The sequence below is a fragment of the Bombina bombina genome, chromosome 6 (assembly GCF_027579735.1).
Source record: "Bombina bombina isolate aBomBom1 chromosome 6, aBomBom1.pri, whole genome shotgun sequence".
Lineage (NCBI taxonomy): Eukaryota > Metazoa > Chordata > Amphibia > Anura > Bombinatoridae > Bombina > Bombina bombina.
Genome location: NC_069504.1, coordinates 316,043,243 through 316,047,508, shown reverse-complemented (window position 1 = coordinate 316,047,508; position 4,266 = coordinate 316,043,243). Strand labels below are relative to the sequence as shown.

The 4,266-nt window shown below is 34.3% G+C and overlaps 1 protein-coding gene across 1 annotated transcript; it reads left to right on the top strand.

Moving 5' to 3' along the window:
* The first annotated feature begins 1,541 nt into the window (after positions 1–1,541).
* Positions 1,542–3,890, top strand: MYF6 (myogenic factor 6). The gene is made up of 3 exons (XM_053716936.1): positions 1,542–2,128; positions 2,342–2,432; positions 3,422–3,890. Exons 1-3 carry the CDS (start codon positions 1,619–1,621, stop codon positions 3,541–3,543), a joined length of 723 nt encoding a protein of 240 aa, XP_053572911.1. The 5' UTR covers positions 1,542–1,618; the 3' UTR covers positions 3,544–3,890.
* Positions 3,891–4,266: the final 376 nt, after the last annotated feature.

The window sequence follows — 4,266 nt, the reverse complement described above, 5'->3', positions numbered from 1 at the left end:
TCTCCAGATACTCTCCCTCCCGTCCCCTTCGCTCTGCTCATGACCTCCTACCCTCCTCCTCTCTGGTTACCTCATCGCACTCCCGTTTACAGGACTTCTCCAGAATGGCTCCCATCTTTTGGAACTCTCTGCCTCGCCCCACAAGACTCTCCCCTAGTTTTGAAAGCTTCAAGCGCTCCCTAAAGACTCTACTGTTCAAGGATGCATACAACCTATGCTAACCTTACTTTATACCAGTTCCACTCCTCCCTTGCTATCCACTGAACCCCCTTAGCATGTAAGCCTAAGAGTCCAGCTGTTTGTAGATCACCTTCTTAAGAGTGGATTACAACAGTGCAACTCTTGGCAGGGCCCTCTACCCATCTGATCCCTTTAATTGTTTTGTTGTACTCCCCTTTGTTTATAGCGCTGCAGAATCTGTTGGCGCTCTACAAATAACCAATAATAATAATAATTGTGGTAACGTTTCGGGTTCGCAGACCCCTTCCTCAGACCATATATATTATTAATGACCATACTTACAAATCACGTCTCCATTTAATTTATATTATTATTGATTACAATTGTGTTGAGTATGCTGTTGGTAAAATTATATATTCAGATTGCCACGGTGTATATTTCCTATTTTGAGGTAATGCTAAGGGAACTTAGGATATGGTGATCCGGTTTTAAATCACATTCCAGGCTACCCTAAAGACTCCCTATCAGTGGCATGCAATGCAATACAGAATTTGGAAAAACTCAGAAAGCACATTTAGTTTCACAGTTACGGATTAAGGTTTCTAGCAATGAATAAAGCTGTATATGACATGTTTGATATTAGGTGTCTAGAAATTACAGACAGGTTTTATTGTCAGATATAGGAGAGTTTTTGTCAAATTGCTTACATATCTAACATTTTAAAATGATATTTTCTGGTATTTTCTAGAATTTATTAAAGTGTAAAAGTCTACATTTATTTAATACATAATTATAAAAAATATAATTTGGCATTAATTTAACTCAAATTGTAACTGCCCTATATGTATCACACAGTACATTCCAGCAAAAAGTCCACAATTCACTATGATATCAGAATGTTTTAATTGAGTTGAGGTATTTACATTTGTAAAAATAGTGAGACAACTTATGCAGAGGTCACTCTTAAAAGAGCTATTTAAAACCTCAGCTGCCAGTCTTCCTAAAATGAACATTTGTGCAATTCCTATGGCTTTCCTACAAATTTACATCTCACGCTAATTTACTAGGCAGAGCTATTGAAGTATCTCTTTAAATGAAATATATTTTTTATGTATCATATGAGCACTATTGCTTTGAAGTTGGATGTAAACTTTTCTTATCTATCAGCAAATAAGTTTCATTTTCAAAATGATTCCTGGTTTACTGTCTAGGGGATTTAATTTCCATAGAGAGGTTGAGGCTGAGGGCTGCACACAGGAGACCTGTTGAAATCAGATTTGGAGGGTGATGCACTGCGACAGATAAAAGTTGGATAGGGTTTCAGCTGCTATATAAAGACAGACTTATGTCACTGTGCTAATTAAATTCCTTTGGAGCTTTGCTTTTTTGAGAACATCACTTCACTCTAGCAGGGTACAGTAATCAAGGGCAAAGCATTATGATGGACCTTTTTGAAACAAATTCCTATTTCTTTTATTTAGAAGGGGATAATGGTGGCTTTCATCAGCTGGAAATGTCAGATGGATCGCCCTTGTACCCTGGTAGTGAAGGCACAATGTCCCCTTGCCACGATCCATTGCCTGCAGATGGTGGAAGTGACAGCAGTGGAGAAGAACATGTATTGGCCCCACCTGGTCTCCAGACCCACTGTCCTGGTCAATGCTTGATGTGGGCCTGTAAGACATGCAAAAGAAAATCAGCCCCAACAGATAGACGAAAAGCTGCAACTCTGAGGGAAAGAAGGAGGTTAAAGAAAATTAATGAAGCATTTGAAGCACTCAAAAGAAGGACTGTAGCCAACCCAAACCAGAGACTCCCTAAGGTTGAAATTTTACGCAGTGCTATTAGTTATATAGAGAGGCTGCAAGACCTCCTGCAGAGACTAGATCAGCAGGACAAACCCCAGAAACCAGAAGAGTCATTCAATTGCAGATCCAATGAAGCCAATGTAAGCATAACTAGAGTATTATTGTTTCACAAATGCACAATATGTGCTATGCATTATGTTTTTATTTCTCATCCTGAAGAGGGAAGGGAAATATAGTTTATATCACACTATGTCTATGCTTTATTTAAATCATACGTTATTGACCTTTAGTATACAAAGTATTAAGAAAAAAAGTTTGTATATGTTTTAATAATTTAAACTAAATTATTCCAGGTCCAGAATGAAGAGTTCCTAAGCATCTGCCACTCAGACTGGGAAGATATTCCTGATCATTCCCGAATGCCTGAGTTGAACATAAAAGAAGGTAAACTTGCAATATTTTACTATTACACTATGTTAAGATGACATTTCTTGGTGTTTTTAATACATTTTATTTAGTGTGTGTAGGTAAAATTACAAATGTGAGATTGGGGTTTTAATGTTTTGCAGATAAAACTATCAGTGATGAAACACTATTCTTCATTACATATTATTTGTTAGTATGTGGTCTAAAAACAAATCTTTCATTGTCTAACCATTCGCCTCATTGTAAACTAAATTAACCTGAATTTAACACCAGCCTGTAAATGGGTCAGACCTTATGCTGCTCTCCTTGGGTGGCTGTTAATTTGGTCATAGAGCACTTTTTTCTGCCTGTGTCACTTCAGTTAACTGACCAGGATATATATATATATATATATATATATATATATATATATATATATATATATATATATATATATATATATATATATATATATATATATATATATATATATTCTCCTCCCTCTCTATTCTCTCTTTCTTCTCTCTCCATCTTTCTCTCACATGTCTGTTCTCTCTCACTGAACTATTCTCTTACTATCTATATCTGTTTGATCTATTCATTAAAGGGACAGAAAATCTAAAAAAAATCATAATTTGGATAAAACATACAATTATAAACAACTTTCAAATTTACTTATATTAGCAAATATGTTTTATTCTCTTGTTATCCTTTGCTGAAGGAGCAGCATTGCACTACTGACAGCTAGCTGAACACATCTAGTTAGCCAATCACAAGAGACAAATGTGAAGCTAGCTCCAACTAGTGTAGCATATGTGCGTATTCTTTTTCAACAAGAGATACCAAGAGAACCGAGCACATTTGAAAATATAAGTGATTTAAAAGTGTCTTAAAATGACATGCTCTATCTGAATCATGGAATATTTATTTTCAGTTTCCTATCCCTTTTTAATTACTTATTTCCCAGTATCTGGTACCTCAGCATTTATTTTGTATTGTTTTTTTTTTGTTTTTTTGTTTTTTTGCAGAAGGAGCCATTCCTGAGACTTCTGCATCCAGCAGCCTGCAATGTCTCTCTTCTATAGTGGATAGCATTTCCTCAGAGGAGCCAAAACTCTCGAGTAACATTCAGGACCTAGTAGAAAACTAACATAAATTTATTTTAAATGCATTACAAGCCCAGGAACTTACAAACCATAAAAGACAGTCAGTGGGGCAATATGCTGAAATTTCTGCAACGTTATGGATGGTTGTTTTGATAAAAAGAAATCTATTTCACAAATTCTATCAAATAATCTTAAAGGATTAAATCCAACAGTTTAATAACATTCAACACAAAGTCATTCCTGATTATTCACAGCGTCATTTTCTTTATAGGCCCTTCATGTAAATAGTATATTTATTTAATAGAAGCGATTGATTTATAAAAAGAAAAAATGTACATAAGATTCTAATGGATAATATAATGCCAAATAAAACCATTTATGTTAGAAAAGATTCACTGATGTGTATTTTATAGATTAATATAAAGGTATCTATCTATCTATCTATATATCTATCATTCTATCTATCTATCTATCTATCTATCTATCTATCATTCTATCTATTTAATCTAATCTATCTAATCTATCTATCGTTCTATCTAATCTATTCTATCTATATATCTATCTATCTATCTAATCTATCTCTCTATCTATCTATCTCTCTATCTATCTATCTATCTATCTATATATCTATCAATCCCTGTGTATGTCTATCTGCAATTTAGAGAAACTCAGATTAAATTGTCTAAATTTACCGTTTTTCTACATATATTACTTTTAGCCACCTAACCATGTTCATTATTTGGAATCTCAAGATGTATTTCTATTTT